This window comes from Monodon monoceros, unplaced genomic scaffold, assembly GCF_005190385.1.
Source record: "Monodon monoceros isolate NGI ecotype Baffin Bay Population unplaced genomic scaffold, NGI_Narwhal_1 Super_Scaffold_20, whole genome shotgun sequence".
In the NCBI taxonomy this organism is placed as follows: domain Eukaryota; kingdom Metazoa; phylum Chordata; class Mammalia; order Artiodactyla; family Monodontidae; genus Monodon; species Monodon monoceros.
In genome coordinates, this window is record NW_021703777.1 from 32,154,654 (window position 1) to 32,169,654 (window position 15,001).

Sequence of the window (15,001 nt, forward strand, 5' to 3'; positions counted from 1 at the left end):
AAGAACAAGGTCTCTTTGCTAAATTTAGGGCTTTAAAGCTTATTTTGGCTCTTAACTCTACAGCAGATTTTTGTTTTTTTAACTTAGGAAGATAATTACTCTCAAGAAGAGGTATAACTGGTTTGGTAGTGGTGTCTTGGCATCACAGGTGGATCTTGTTCATGCTATGGATTAGAATCAGGGACTAGAGAGCCATTAAAGGAAAACTGACAATATTCCCTTTGTGCATATTGAGAAGTGGAACATTTCCCAAAGTCAGGGTAAAGCTACAAACTTTTTGAAGATACTGTTTGTGATTTTTAAGAAAAAAAGGGTATCTAAATATAATTCACCCTCTACATATAACAAGGTCATATGGTGAAAGGTCAGTTTCTTAGAATCAGCCAAAAGAAATTACTCATCCATTCGTTAATTATTTCCCAAATGTTCATAACTCAAGAGTTAGTGAGGAGTGGAATATATTTTTAAAAAGCCCTTACCCAATCAAGTGAGTCTAAAATTTCTAACTAGTTTATGTAGCAAAAAATGTGATGGAGAATTTAGTATTGAGAATTTCCTGTGATTATTTATTTAATCTTGGGCCCAAGTGAGATTAATAAAATTGAGATGGGGAGGCAATGTTCTGAAGTTAACCAGTCATTTTTGGTGTGGGCCCAGCCACATGCTAATGAATATTCTGTATCTAAGGTCTCTTTAGGCTGGTATTATTTAATCCTTTTACAATATAACTTACTACTTTCTAAGCTTCGTAAAATGCTTAAACTCACTTTTAACGTATGTAAAACATGCCTAAATTTGGCAACAATCTAATAGATTTTTTCTTCTCTAAGAACTTAGTATACAGTGATGTGTTCATTTTTGACTCTATGTTAGTGAAGCAGGTAACAGTACTACCAGCCTATAAGAAACAGTATAGAGTGTTTCAAACAAGACTTTAGTCAGAAGTGAAATGAAATGTGAAGAGAGAATTTATATAAAACAGATTTTTTTTTAACTTTCAAGTTAAATTTTTAACTAAATAATATACCTCAAGTTATTTGTGATGGGGGCAGGGAACCTAATAAATCAAGACTGTAGAAAAGATTGAAAGCATATTGTATACTTTTTTGTATAGTATAAAAAGAAATATTTTAAACTTTTTTTTTTTTCAGTCTGCCCTAATGATTCATGGTACTTGGTTTTCTTCAAGTTAGAGAAATTAGTCTTTGACATTTTTGTTATACTGACTTGGGCTGAAGACAAATCTCATTTTGTCTTCTTGATTCATAAACTTTATGTTAAGCAAGTTTATCTTAGCAAACCATTTTATTTGTTTCAATTCTCTAGTTATCTGAGGGAAACCAAAAGCATGCAAACCTGCAGAAAAGCATCGAGAAAGCTAAAATTGGCCGACATGAAACAGTAAGTTTGTATCTGTAGATTCTTTATAATGTCAATTCTAAATAGAAGAATAAAAGCATCGAGCTTCCTGTGAGGAGGATGCTGTTCCCACTAGAAAAGAAGTGAGTCACAGCAAAGGCTGTGAACATTTGATCTGGTAGGATTCCCTAATTGTGAATCTAGATTTATTATTATTGTATTATATTGTGTATAGCAGTGTGGCATAGAAGCATAAACCCTGGAGCCAGACTGCCTGGGTTTGAAAGTCTCCTAAACTCTTTCTTCTCGATTTTCTCAGTTGTAAAATGGGGAATAATAAAATCTATGTCACTGAGTTATTGTGTGATTAAACTAGCTAATATTTGCAAAGCACTTAGAAGAGAGCCTGGCACAAAGTAAGCCTTATATAAATGTTTATGTAAATTTTTAAGAGTCAGCTTTTTAAGAGTCTTGGCACTGAATAAATTGAAAACTATCGGACTTCCCTGGTGGTGCAGTGGTTAAGAATCCGCCTGCCAATGCAGGGGACATGGATTCAATCCTTGGCCCGGGAAGAGCCCCCATGCCACGGAGCAGCTAAGTCCATGCGCCACAACTACTGAGCCTGAGTTCTAGAGCCCCAGAGCCACAACTACTGAGCCCGCGCTCCGCGACTACTGAAACCCACATGTCTAGAGCCCATGCTCTGCAACCAGAGAAGCCACTGCAATGAGCGCACCACAATGAAGAGCAGCCCCCGCTCGCGGCAACTAGAGGAAGCCCAGGCACAGCAACAAAGACCCAATGCAGCCATAGATAGATAGATAGATAAATTTAAAAAAAGAAAGAAAACTATCAATACAGTGTTTTCATGGCCTTGTAATATTTCTAAATTATTTACATGAATTTTGACCTACTATTTTATTTTAAAAAGTGTTAGGGGTTTTTAAAAATTCACTTTACTTTTTAGTTTTATCATTATCTCAGGTATGGACTTATGACTTGAAAAAATGTTGAAGATCAACATGAACCTCTAAGCATTTCATCTCAACCTCTATTTGTACGACTTGTGAAAGAGACTCAAAAACTTGTCACATTGTATTGGGCTGGCCAAAAAGTTCGTTTGGGTTTTTCTGTAACATCTTACAGAAAAACCCAAAGGAACTTTTTGGCCAACCCAATAGAAAAGAATACATCACAGGTTTACATGGCTTTATGCTTTTCAGAGTTATTTTACATACATTCTTTCATGTGAATAGTCAGGACAGTGACGGATAGGAATTGGAGAATGGTAATTGCTGAAGAATATTTAAGGGAAGGTAAGTTCTGGACATAACCTGAAACTGTTTTATTTCTTCTTCAGTTGACAGCAATTACCACTTCTTTATTTGATCTTGTTTTTTTCCTTTGATTTGGCAATAACTTGTAGAAGCACCTTCAACTAATGGTGACATATTCATGCCACAAAGTAGTCAGCCAGTCTGCTGAAGGTTACCCAGTCCACTGTAACCACTGAAACTAGGAAAAAAACCTACTAGCAAACCCAGTTGGTACCTACAGCTATCAGAAGATTATAGGAGTTCAGAAAGACTCCTGAGAAAGATGAACTCTTGTGTTCATCCTGTGTTCACTAGTCACGAGTTTTCAGAAATATCTGAAAGCTTTTTCTATCTACTAGATATTATTCATGGTGATGATGATAACTGCTGTTGATGGTAATGAAGAAAAAGAAATAGCTAACATATATATTCTGCTTACTACGAGCCAGGCAGGTACTGTTCCAAACGCATTTTCTATATTGAATCCTGCCAACAGTCTAAGGAGGTAGCTACTATTACTATATTCATTTTTACATTTGAGGAACTGAAAGCACAAAAAGGTTAAGCAATTTGGCAAAGGTCTTGGTGCTAATAACCAGGCTCCCAACTCAGGGTATCTGGAGAGCTGTCATTGCATCCACACAGATAGGCACCACCCTGCTTCTCCTGTCTTCATTAGCTTTTTCTCCTCTTGCTTTTCATTGTGGAGTATGTATAATTTGGGTGTTAATAGCAAATAATGATAATCTTATATTGCAGTTAATTTTCAGTCTCTCCTATGCTATGCTAATGTGGTATACACTAATCATATGTAACAATTTACATTTGAATTAAAATTAAATACGATTAAATTCAGTTTCTCAGTAACAGTCACATTTCACGTACTCAGTATCCCTATGTAGTATCCCTATGTAGTTTCCTGCATTGGAGAAGACTAATCTAGAACATTTCTGTCATTGCACAGTTCTGTTGGACTCTGCTACTTCAGAGGTCTGTACATGCATTCTGTTATATAACTGCTAGCAAAAGAAGCTTTCTTTACTTGGAACCAAGAAGAATAGCTTAAGGCGAAAGTAGAAAAATACAAGTACAAAAATACAAGCTAGCAAGGAACCTTAAACAAGTCCCATCAGGCAGTTTGAACTCTTATTTGGTTTTGCCTCAGACTTTTCCTATAATTCTGTACCATAACCTTTTCCAGTATTTGGTTTTTATTTGGACTTATTTTTCACACATATGAACTGAATACCGATAGCACTATTACTTCTACCTGTTAGTGAAAACTATGGCTAGAAATTTCAAATGGTGTTTATTGGATCATTTTGTGTAAAAGCTTTATTCTGGTTTACCTTTAAAGGAAAGTGATAGGAGGTCACAAGCTACAGTTCTGTTATTTCTGATATTTTTAAAGGTTAATCATCCTTGAAGTCTGGAAAATTATCTAGAACACTTTCAAGGAAAATTTTATAATGATTGATGTTGCCATAAAATATTACTTACATATATATAGATACAATCTTGCGAAACTACCCAAGAAGTGGTATAATTTTTTTCCTAATGTGATGACAGTCCTCTTTTGAGTTCAGACATAGTTGGTAACCTCTCATCTGTTTATGAGCATTCCATTCTACATATTAATTTCCATTCAGTTAACATTTATATAAGATAATTGAGATTGTAGAGAAAAATGAGAATTGAGTTCGTTCTTACACTGTGAATATATACGTATATGTATATATAATATCGTCAAAACCTAACGCGTATCAGTTATGAGAAAATAAAATGTTTATAAAATGTATAAACTTATGGCATTTTGTTTGTCTTAATTGTACATAATGTTATTTTGAATACAGGAAGAGCGAACCTTGCTAGCAAAAGAGCTTTCTTCACTTCGAGACCAAAGGGAACAGCTAAAGGCCGAAGTAGAAAAATACAAAGAATGTGACCCTCAAGTTGTGGAAGAAATACGTAAGTTTGTATTACACCTTGAGGGTTTTTAACTTTGCTAACAAAGATACTTTATACTTCTGTTTGCCTGATAACCATTCTCCACGTATATGAGAAAATAAAACCCTTAATAATATTACTATTGCATTAATATTTGCATTAAGGAGCCTCAGTGTTAAAGCACTGAACAGTGGCAACTTTGAAATTATGAGCATTTCAAGAATAAGGACGGTCGGTGGGGTAGAAGGGTAAAGACATAAAGTATAGGCTTAGGAAACTGAGAAGTCAGAGAAGGAGTTAAGTTGGCCTCAAGTACCTTGACTCCAGAAAGAAATCCACCATTATCTTCTAGGAAAAGTAATACCAAAAAATACGAGTTTACAAGTTGCAGAAAAGTAGTCGGTGTGTTGACTTGCCTTTTAAATATTCCAGTGATGTTTTTCCTTACTTTTAAAACAGAGTCCCCAAAGCTACATTTTCAGTATATTTTTTATATTTATGTAAAGATAGAATTTTGAATATTTGAGGAAATGAAAGATACTGCAGTTAATTGCTTAGAAAAGTATGCATAACTTTTCTCATTTTTCTGTTTTAGCCTGTCTTTTCATTTAAGAAACTTTATCAAGTGAAACATCTAGAAAAACTGATATTATAGTATGTGATTGAAGACTTTGAAAGAAATTGAAAATATTTGGTATTTTTAAATTAACCTGAGAATAGTTTGGTTACAATTAAGTTTGATGGTATTCTTTACAATTAAAAAAAAATTTAAGCAGTTCAATTAGTATAATCTAAAGTTAAACTTAATTTTAGAGACAGCTTCTGCTTTGCACAACTCCAGGAGATGCCATGCAAGTACATGTAGGCCATGCACGGCCTAGACAATATGTAGTAGCCCTGGTTCAGCTGATTACCCAGGGTGATTTTCAAAGCAAAGTGGAGGCAGAAGAACCCTCTGAGCCAGTCATTTTCTGTGAATTAAGTACTTGGGGAGCTCTTTCGTGCTGCCCATGGATTCATTTCATTTATCATCTTCCTGCAGAAGAAAGTACTAACCAAATGTGCTACAAAATTAAGCACTTTAATCTGTTTTAAAGTTTTAACTAATATCAAATGACCCTCAGTGAACACAAGCACATCAAAGCAGCAGGAGACAAGTTAGGAGTTCACTACTAGGAAGTGAGGGCTGCTCATGATTCACCTTTAAAAGAAGACACAGACTGCTTGTTAAAGAGGACATCAAATGGTGTGTATCCTATCTAGAGCATTTTCTTGTGAAAGCGCATTTTAAGAACAGTTTTCTTACCAGATTTTTAATACCTTCAGGTGGTTTATTTTCCGGATCAGCATAGCTATGCCCTCCAGCAGTTGATCATGGAAATTCTGTTTTCACAGTAACCAAACATGATCTTTCATTTATCACTTTAACTTGGTTCTACCTTCCTTCCTGATTTTAGTTTTGTGTAATTCTTGGACTTTTTTCTTGAAGTACCAACTCTTTGCTTACCCGCCTCATTCCCTTTTCTGTCTAGGGACCCATAGCTCTTAGCCATACCCAGTGAAGGCTTCTGCTTTTTCACTTTGTGGTCCCCATTGTATTGCCACAGCTCTTTCCCTGGGCAGATGACCCTGACTGATACCACCTCCACTTGTGACCTCTCATTTTTAGTCCTTTTCACAATTTGATGATATCTGTCCACACAGAAATGACTAAAAACTCTTATTTAGACTTAAAAACTATTCTGAAATATACTGATTGTGATCCTAAGCCAGTGGATCATCTTGAGGTACAGAAAATCACTAGGGGTAAAGAATTATGCCAGACTAATTCATGAAGTGGGAAAACTCATTTCAAGCATGTAACTTGAGATGTTGATATTCCTTGTACCTCTGAATCATGCAGCAATTTTGGTAAGTGCATCACCTCTTAGAAAGGTAATAAAACTTGAAGGAAGACGTTTCAAGTATGTTAAGGATGGTGTGTTTTCTGGAGAGTAGAATAGCATACTTGAGATAGAAGTTGCAACTATAATTTTATACTGGTTGCCTGAATTCTGCTCTCCATCTTTACCCTTAAATTTAACAGTTTGGTAATTTATTTCTCAACCCAAGGAAAACACACCAATGTGAATGAGTAATAATCAGGGTATGAGGTCTAAGTGAATGAGCAGAAAGTTTTCTGGTTTACAGTGAATTAAGAGACTTTATGTTTCTTCATCAACATCACATCTAGATTATCTTTTAATATTTATGCATCCACATAAGATGGATCTGTATTTGGGCCTTATAGAATTTATAATCATGAATCTATTACACATATGTGAATTTTTGAAATTTTCACATTGTACATTTTTTATCTTAATAGGGGAATGAGAGGATAAGAGTCCTTCCTTCCTTCCTGGCTTTGTGCTATTACTTTTTAATTCCATTAAAAATCATCTATTTTTATAGAATACATAATTATAGAAAATTATATTATATTTAATAGACAGTAGATATGTAGAATAATTACATTATTTCATAAGTATATTTTAGATGTGACGGTAGGATTTCTTTTTCTATGGAAAGCTATGGAACTACAGTCAGAAGAAAAAACAACTGTCAGAGCCTGTATACCTATAGAAAGGATTTTTAGACTAACTTTAGTTCATACTTTTATACAGTGATGTCCTGTCCTCTGCTTTTAAAATTCAGAACAGCTAACAGAAGTTTATTCAAATGTGGCACTTTGACTTTCAGCCAAGATAGAGTAGTAATGTACTGAATTTATCCTCCCACATAAGAACAAAAACAAACATAATATATGGAATAATGATTTTCAAGATACTTGACATCAGACAGCAAAGGGAAGCAATTCCTAGAAAAAGGAAACAAAGTAAGCCTTACAATTGTCCCAGCTTATTTTGTTGAGAGAGTTTCCTGGCTGCAACACAAGGAAGAACAACCTAGGCAGAGACCTACAGACTCCCTGAGTCAAGGAGGTGGAACTGAGAATCAGGGAGACCAACGTGGATAGAGTTCACAGGATACCATACTAGAGAGGAGGGGGTAACACAGAAAGAGAACCTTGGGTATCTAGAGAGGGTTCCTCTCAAGTATTCTATGCACGCATATGAGGAAACTAACCAAAACTGGGGAAAGAACCATCTCAAAGGACTAGAAGAAACAGTGCCAGGCACTCACACAGGACCAGGAATGTGTCTATTCTCACCAGCCAGATTAGAAAAATGTATAATTCACAAGGCATTGAGTAGAGTACTCAAGAAGGTCTTGCTTCAATAAAAGGTAGTAGCCCTAGACTGAGCTCTGCTGTCAACCCCCCTAACAAACCATAAGAGCAAGTCTTGAAGGCAACAAACTACTGTAAAGTAACTTAAATGCATTCCAGAACAAAGCTCAATAATATTTATAGGAGCACAAAAATATCTAGCACCCAGGAGGTAAAATTCATAATCTCTGGCATACAATGAAAGATTACCAGGCATGCATAGAAGTAGGAAAAACATAATTGTTAGTGAGAAGAATAATCCTCCAATCAAAACTAACCCAGAATTGACACAGATAGTAGAATTAGAAGACCATAACATTAATAATTATTATAAATGTATTCTATATGTTCAAAAAGTTAAGTAGAAACATTGAAGATATAAAAAAGACCCAAGTCAAACTTTTGGAGATGAACAATACAGTGTCTGAAAAGAAAAATACACTGAATTGGATTAACAACAGATTAAACTTCCACAGAAGAAAAGATTAGTGTATTTAAAGACATGGCAACAGAAACTATCCAAAATGAAACTCAGGGAAAAAAAATTTTTTTTAATGAAAAATAGCATCCATGAGATATAAGACAACTTCAGTGACCCCAATATATGTGTAATTAGAGTCCCAAAAGGAGTGTATGTTGGGGATGGGGGCAGGGCAGGGGTGTTTCAGGCCAGAAAAATATCTGAAGAAATACATATCAAAAGAAATAAGGCTAAATTTTTTTCAAATTTGATAAAAACTATAAACCCACAGATTCAAGAAATTTAGATATGTAAGTAGTAAATGGCAGTAATCTCCTTATCACTAAATCTAGAGATCGTTTTAGGTTTTAACTTGACTCATCCCAAATCCCCTTTCCCCAATGAGATTATTGTTTTTCTTTCTTTCTTTATTTTAATTTTTAAAATTGAGGTATAGTTGTTTTACAGTGTTGTTAGGTTCTACTGTACAGCGAAGTGGAGTTCCCTGTGCTATAGAGCAGGTTCTCATTAGTTATCTATTTTATACATATTAGTGTATATATGTCAATCCCAATCTCCAAATTCATCCCGCCCACCCTTTCCCCACTTGCTGTCCATACGTTTCTTCTCGATGTCTGTATCTCTGTTTCTGTCTTGCAAACCAGTTCATTTTTCTAAATTCCACATATATGCATTAATATGCTGTATTTGTTTTTCTCTTTCTGACTTACTTCACTCTGTATGACAGTCTCTAGGTCTATCCACATTTCTACAAATCACCCAATTTCATTCCCTTTTATGGCTGAGTAATATTCCATTGTATATACGTACCATATCTTCTTTATCCACTCTTCTGTCGATGGGCATTTAGGTTGCTTCCGTGACCTGGCTATTGTAAACAGTGCTGCAGTGAACATTGGGGTGCGTGTGTCTTTCTGAATTATGGTTTTTTTTGGGTGTATGCCCAGTAGTGGGATTGCAGGGTCATATGGTAATTCTATTTTTAGTTTTTTAAGGAACCTCCAAACTGTTCTCCATAGTGGCTGTATCAATTTACATTCCCACCAACAGTGCAAGAGGGTTCCCTTTTCTCCACACCCTCTCCAGCGTTTATTGTTTGTAGATTTTTTGATGATGGCCATTCTGACCATTCACCTCATTCTGAGGTGATACCTCATTGTAGTTTTTATTTGCATTTCTCTAATAATTAGTGATGTTGAGTATCTTTTCATGTGCCTCTTGGCCATCTGTATGTCTTCTTTGGAGAAATGTCTACTTAGCTCTTCCACCCATTTTTTATTGGGTTGTTTTTTTTTTTTTTTTGATATTGAGCTGCATGAGCTATTTGTATATTTTGGAGATTAATCCTTTGTTGATTCGTTTGCAAATATTTTCTCCCATTCTGAGGGTTGTCTTCTCATCTTGTTTATGGTTTCCTTTGCTGTGCAAAAGCTTTTAAGTTTCATTAGGTCCCATTTGTTTATTTTTGTTCTTATTTCCATTACTCTAGGAGATGGGTCAAAAAAGATCTTGCTATGATTTATGTCAAAGAGTGTTCTTCCTATGTTTTCCTATGAGAGTTTTATAGTGTCCGGCCTTACATTTAGCTCTTTCATCCATTTTGAGTTTATTTTTGTGTATTATGTTAAGGAGTGTTCTAATTTCATTATTTTACATGTAGCTGTCCAGTTTTCCCAGCACCACTTATTGAAGAGACTGTCTTTTCTCCATTGTATATCCTTGCCTCTTTTGTCATAGATTAGTTGACCATAGGTGAGTGGGTTTATTTCTGGGCTTTCTATCCTGTTCCATTGATCTATATTTCTGTTTTTGTGCCAGTACCATACTGTCTTGATTACTGTAGCTTTGTAGTATAGTCTGAAGTCAGGGCATCTGATTCCTCCAGCTCCATTTTTTTTTTTTTTTTCTCAAGGTTGCTTTGGCTATTCGGGGTCTTTTGTGTCTCCATACAAATTTTATGATTTTTTTGTTCTAGTTCTGTGAAAAATGCCATTGGTAATTTGATAGGGATTGCACTGAATCTGTAGATTGCTTTGGGTAGTATAGTCATTTTCACAATATTGATTCTTCCAATCCAAGAACATGGTATATCTCTCCATCTGTTTGTGTCATCTTTGATTTCTTTCATCAGTGTCTTATAGTTTTCTTATACAGGTCTTTTATACCTCTGTAGGTAGGTTTATTCCTAGGTATTTTATTCTTTTTGTTACAATGGTGAATGGGATTGTTTCCTTAATTTCTCTTTCTGATCTTCTGTTGTTAGAGTATAAGAATGCAAGAGATTTCTGTGCATTAATTTTGTATCCTGCAACTTTACTAAATTCATTGATTACCCCTACTAATTTTCTGGTGGCATCTTTAGGATTTTCAATGTATAGTATCATGTCGTCTGCAAACAGTGACCATTTTACTTCTTTTCCAATTTGTATTCCTTTTATTTCTTTTTCTTCTCTGATTGCCGTGGCTAAGACTTCCAAAACTATGTTGAATAATAGTGGTGAGAGTGGACATCCTTGTCTTGTTCCTGATCTTAGAGGAAATGTTTTCAGTTTTTCATCATTGTGAATGATGTTTGCTGTGCGTTTGTTGTATATGGCCTTTATTATGTTGAGGTAGGTTCCCCCTATGCCCATTTTCTGGAGAGTTTTTATCATAAATCGGTTTTGAATTTTGTCAAAAGCTTTTTCTGCATCTATTGAGATGATCATATGGTTTTTATTCTTCAGTTTGTTTATATGTTGTATCCCATTGATTATTTGCATATATCAAAGAATCCTTGCATCCCTGGGATAAATCCCACTTGATCATGGTGTATGATCCTTTTAATGTGTTGTTAGATTGTGTTTGCTAGTATTTTGATGACGATTTTTTCATCTATATTCATCAGTAATATTGGTCTGTAATTTTCTTTTTTGTAGTAGCTTTGTCTGGTTTCGGTATCAGGGTGATGGTGGCCTTGTAGAATGAGTTTGGGAGTGTTCCTTCCTCTGCAATGTTTTTGGAAGCGTTTGAGAAGGATGGGTGTTAGCTCTTCTCTAAATGTTTGATAGAATTCACCTGTGAGGCCATCTGGTCCTTGACTTTGTTGGAAGATTTTTAATCACAATTTCAATTTCATTACTTGTGATTGGTCTGTTCATATTTTCTCTTTCATCCTGGTTCAGTCTTGGAAGGTTATACCTTTCTAAGAATTTGTCCATTTCTTCCAGGTTGTCCATTTTGTTGGCATATAGTTGCTTGTAGTAATCTCTTATGATCCTTTGTATTTCTGCAGTGTCTGTTGTAACATCTCCTTCTCATTTCTAATTTTATTGATTTGAGTCTTCTCCCTTTTTTTTCTTGATGAGTCTGGCTAAACGTTTATCGTTTATCTACTCAGAATCTGCTTTTAGTTTTATTGATCTTTACTGTTGTTTTCTTTTCTTCTATTTTGTTTATTTGAGATTTTTCTTGCTTTTTGAGGTAGGTTTGTATTGCTATAAACTTCCCTCTTAGAACTGCTTTTGCTGCATCCCATAGGTCTTAGGTCGTTGTGTTTCGTTGTCATTTGCTTCTAGGTATTTTTTGACTTCCTGTTTGATTTCTTCAGTGATTATTTAGTATTGGTTATTTAGTAGCATGTTGTGTAGCTCCCATGTGTTTGTGTTTTTTACAGTTTTCTGTTCTGTAATTGATTTTTTTTTTTTTTTTTGGCTCCATTGGGTCTTTGTTGCTGCACATGGCCTTTCTCTAGCTGCAGCAAGCGGAGGCTACTCTTCATTGCAGCGCACGGGCTTCTCATTGTGGTGGCTTCTCTTGTGGCAGAGCACAGGCTTTAGGCATGGGAACTTCAGTAGTTCTTGCACACGGTTCAGTAGTTGTGGCTCGCGAGCTCTAGAGCACAGACTCAGTAGTTGTGGTGCACAGGCTTAGTTGCTCCGCAGCATGTGAGATCTTCCCAGACCAGGGCTCAAATCTGTGTCCCCTGCACTGGCAAGCGGATTCCTAACCACTGCACTACCAGGGAAGTCCCTGTAATTGATTTCTAATCTCATAACGCTGTGGTCGGAAAAGATGCTTCATACGATTTCAGTTTTCTTAAATTTACTGAGGCTTGATTTGTGACCCGAGATATGATCTATCCTGGAGAGTGTTCCATGAGCACTTGAGAAGAAAGTGTATTCTGTTGTTTTTGGATGGAATGTCCTATAAATATCAATTAAGTCCATCTTGTTTCATGTATCATTTAAAGCTGTGTTTCCTTATTTATTTTCATTTTGGATGATCTGTCCGTTGGTGAAAGTGGGGTGTTCAAGTCCCCTACTGTGATTGTGTTATTGTCAATTTCCCCTTTTATGGCTGTTAGTATTTGCCTTATGTATTGATGTGCTCCTATGTTGGGTGCATAAATATTTACAATTGTTATATCTTCTTCTTGGATTGATCCCTTGATCATTATGTAGTGTCCTTTGTCTCTTGTAATAGTCTTTGTTTTAAAGTCTATTTTATCTGATATGAGTATTGCTACTCCAGCTTTCTTTTTTTTTTAAAGATGTTGGGGGTAGGAGTTTATTAATTAATTTATTTTTGCTGTGTTGGGTCTTTGTTTCTGTGCGAGGGCTTTCTCTAGTTGTGGCACGCAGGGGCCACTCTTCATCACAGTGGGCGGGCCTCTCACCATCGCGGCCTCTCTTGTTGTAGAGCACAGGCTCCAGACGTGCAGGCTCAGTAGCTGTGGCTCACGGGCCCAGTTGCTCCGCAGCATGTGGGACCCTCCCAGACCTGGGCTCAAACCCGTGTTCCCTGCATTAGCAGGCAGACTCTCAACCACTGCGCCACCAGGGAAGCCCCCGGCTTTCTTTCGATTTCCATTTGCATAGAATATCTTTTTCTATCCCCTCAATTTAAGTCTGTATGTGTCCCTAGGTCTGAAGTGGGTCTCTTATAGACAGCATGTATATGGGTCTTGTTTTGTATCCATTCAGCCAGTCTGTGTCTTTTGGTTGGAGCATTTAATCCATTCACATCTTTACTATCATTACTCTGAATTATTGATATGTATGTTCCTATTACCATTTTCTTAATTGTTTTGGATTTGTTTTTGTAGGTCTTTTTCTTCTCTTGTGTTTCCCGCTTAGAGAAATTCCTTTAGCGTTTGTTGTACAGCTCGTTTGCTGGTGCTGAATTCTCTTAGCTTTTGCTTGTCTAAAGCTTTTGATTTCTCTGTCGAATCTGAATGAGATCCTGGCTAGGTAGAGTAATCTTGGTTGTAGTTTTTTCCCTTTCATCACTTTAAATATATCCTGCAACTCCCTTCTGGCCTGCAGAGTTTCTGCTGAAAAATAGCTCATAACCTTATGGGGATTCCCTTGTATGTTATTTGTTGCTTTTCCCTTGCTGCTTTTAATGTTTTTTTCTTTGTATTTAATTTTTCTTTTTTTAAGTCTTTGACTGCGTTGGGTCTTCGTTACTGTGTGCAGGCTTTTCTCTAGCTATGGCGAGCAGGGCCTACTCTTTGTTGCGGTGCGAGGGCTTCTCATTGTGGTGGCTTCTTTTGTTGTGGAGCATGGTCTCTAGGTGCATGGACTTCAGTAGTTGTGGCTTGCAGGCTCTGGAGTGCAGGCTTAGTAGTTGTGGCACATGGGCTTAGCTGCTCCGTGCCATGTGGGATCTTCCCCGACCAGGGCTCAATCCCGTGTCCCCTGCATTGGCAGGTGGATTCTTAATCACTGTGCCACCAGCGAAGTCGTGTATTTAATTTTTGATAGTTTGATTAATATGTGTTTCGGCGTGTTTCTCCTTGTGTTTATCCTGTGTGGGACGCTCTGTGCTTCCTGGACTTGATTGACTATTTATTTCCTTTCCCATGTTAGGGAAGTGTTCAACTATAATCTCATCAAATATTTTCTCAGACCCTTTCTTTTTCTCTTCTTCATCTGGGACCCCTGTCATTCGAATCTTGGTGCCTTTAATGTCCCAGAAGTCTCTGAGACTGTCCTCAATGCTTTTCATTGTTTTTTCTTTATTCTGCTACACGGCAGTTATTTCCACCATTCTGTCTTCCAGCTCACTTATCCATTCTTCTGCCTCAGTTATTCTGCTATTGATTCCTTCTAGAGTATTTTTAATTTCTGTTACTGTGTTGTTCATCACTGTTTTTTTGCTCTTTAGTTCTAGGTCTTTGTTAAACGTTTCTTGTATTTTCTTCATTTTATTTCCGAGATTTTGGATCATCTTTACTATCATTACTCTGAATTCTTTTTCAGGTAGACTGCCTATTTCCTCTTCATTTGTTTGGTCTTTTGGGTTTTTACTTTGCTCCTTCATTTGCAGCATATTTCTCTGTCTTCTCATTTTGTTTAACGTACTGTGTTTGGGTTCTCCTTTCCTCAGTCTGCAGTGTCACAGTTCCTCTTACTTCTAGTGTCTGCCCCCAGTGGGTGAAGTTGGTCCAGTGGCTTGTGTAGGCTTCCTAGTGCTGGAGACTGGTGCCTGCGTTCTGATGGGTGGAGCTGGATTTTGTCCCTCTGATGGGCAGTGATGCATCTGGTTGTGTGTTTTGGTGTGTCTGTAAGCTTAGTATGACTTTAGGCAGCCTGTCTGCTAATTGGTGGGGTTGTGTTCCTGTCTTGCTAGTTTTTTGGCGTG

At 36.6% G+C, this 15,001-nt stretch overlaps 1 protein-coding gene across 3 annotated transcripts in view; it reads left to right on the top strand.

Annotated features, from left to right (window-relative positions):
- MND1 (meiotic nuclear divisions 1) overlaps window positions 1–15,001 on the top strand; it is an 84,495-nt gene that overhangs the window by 51,796 nt on the left and 17,698 nt on the right. The window contains exons 5-6 of one of the 3 annotated variants that reach the window (XM_029235733.1): window positions 1,327–1,401; window positions 4,532–4,646. In XM_029235733.1, the coding sequence (XP_029091566.1) occupies window positions 1,327–1,401; window positions 4,532–4,646 (190 nt within the window). The remainder of the gene's footprint in view (window positions 1–1,326; window positions 1,402–4,531; window positions 4,647–15,001) is intronic. The other 2 variants (XM_029235735.1, XM_029235734.1) reach the window with 2 other exon arrangements.